Source organism: Hipposideros armiger, unplaced genomic scaffold (genome assembly GCF_001890085.2).
Source record: "Hipposideros armiger isolate ML-2016 unplaced genomic scaffold, ASM189008v1 scaffold_3819, whole genome shotgun sequence".
Lineage (NCBI taxonomy): Eukaryota > Metazoa > Chordata > Mammalia > Chiroptera > Hipposideridae > Hipposideros > Hipposideros armiger.
Window position 1 is genome coordinate 1 of NW_017735047.1, and position 1407 is coordinate 1407.

The 1407-nt window shown below is 36.3% G+C and overlaps 1 protein-coding gene across 1 annotated transcript; it reads left to right on the forward strand.

Moving 5' to 3' along the window:
• Positions 1-904: 904 nt before the first annotated feature.
• On the forward strand, positions 905-1178 carry LOC109378798 (NADH dehydrogenase [ubiquinone] iron-sulfur protein 5). The gene has a single exon (XM_019635077.1). It carries the CDS (start codon positions 935-937, stop codon positions 1160-1162), a length of 228 nt encoding a protein of 75 aa, XP_019490622.1. The 5' UTR covers positions 905-934; the 3' UTR covers positions 1163-1178.
• Positions 1179-1407: the final 229 nt, after the last annotated feature.

Genomic DNA, 1407 nt, shown 5'->3' on the forward strand with positions numbered 1-1407 from the left:
TTCGCTGTGTGTCTTTATTCTAGTACTTTGCAGCTGCTGCTTTCCCCGCATCCCAGTGCCTGGAACGTTATATTACTCAGTAAATGACTGAAAGAATGGGTAGAAATTTTAAAAATGAAATTCACCTGTAAAGCTACCATTTCATACATAACTCTATTGACATTTTTTGTGTGCTTCTGTCCAGTCTTTTGCAGTTTTTCTTGAGCATTGTAGTGTTTTTCTTCATGTGACATTAAAATGTATATTACCCTTTTTTCCCAATATCTATCATATTCTACTAAGTAGGTACTGGATTTAATTATCCATTGTTGCACGTTTAAGTTGTTTGAAATTAATTTTTTTCAATTACTGAATCCTTACCTGGTCCCTGCCTTCACAGCATTCATTGTTTAATAGGGGAGATAGTCAAGTAAATAGTCCATTACAGTGGAGTGCAAAATACTCCAATGGGAAGTTGAGAATGATGTGATAGAGGAAGGACCACCAGTATCAGGATGACGTCTCAGCAGAGGTATCATCTAAGTGATACGGATCGAAATATGTAAAGAAATGTTTCTATGCTTATGCTTTTTTTGTTCTTTTCAGTTATTTCTTTAGATCTGTCTTTAAGAATTGGTATTATTGAGGTCAAAACAAACTTTCTTTTGATAAAAATGACTCTATCCCTATAGAGAGGATTTTTATGCATTTTTTTAAGTCGTAGTTCTCTTTTCCTTGGGTTTTGTGAAATCACAAAATTGTTCTAAATCACAAAATTGTTCTGTAAACTGAAAGAACCTATCTAATGAAAATGTTTGGTGAAAAGAAATTTGGAGAATAGCGTAAAATATCTTTCTAGAGGGCTAATTATAATCATCTCATTTTTTCTTGGAAATTTCTCATTTGACTGCACTTTGATGACATTGTATCTTTTTTATCTTCTTCCGTTTCAGCCATGCCTTTCTTTGATATACAGAAAAGGCTGGATGTTAACTTAGACCGCTGGATGACAATCCAGAGCGCTGAGCAGCCTCACAAGCTTTCATCTCGGTGCCATGCTTTTGAAAAAGACTGGATAGAATGTTCACATGGAATTGGTACTATCCGCGCTGAGAAAGAGTGCAAGATAGAGTATGAGGATTTTGTAGAATGTCTGCTTCGGCAGAAAACGGTGAGGAAGTGATGGAGATGGGAACTAAATTACTTCCATATTTCTTTGGGGCTACTTTTCAGTGTTTTTAATTGGTCATTGGGCAGCAACTTGCCCATTGTGAATTAGCGAGACTTGTGGTAAAACACCTCTACTTAGGTACCACGTCAAAGAAGTTAAATGCCTTTAGTTCCAAGGAGGACCTGTTGTTCCTCAGTGTTCTTCCTCATCTTCTCACATATTTTCCTTAGCACTGTACCTTGCTTTAGCCATCAGTT

Coding starts and splice junctions, on each gene's coding strand:
- LOC109378798 (XM_019635077.1), top strand. CDS start 935: ATGCCTTTCTTTGATATACAGAAAAGGCTGGATGTTAACTTAGACCGC.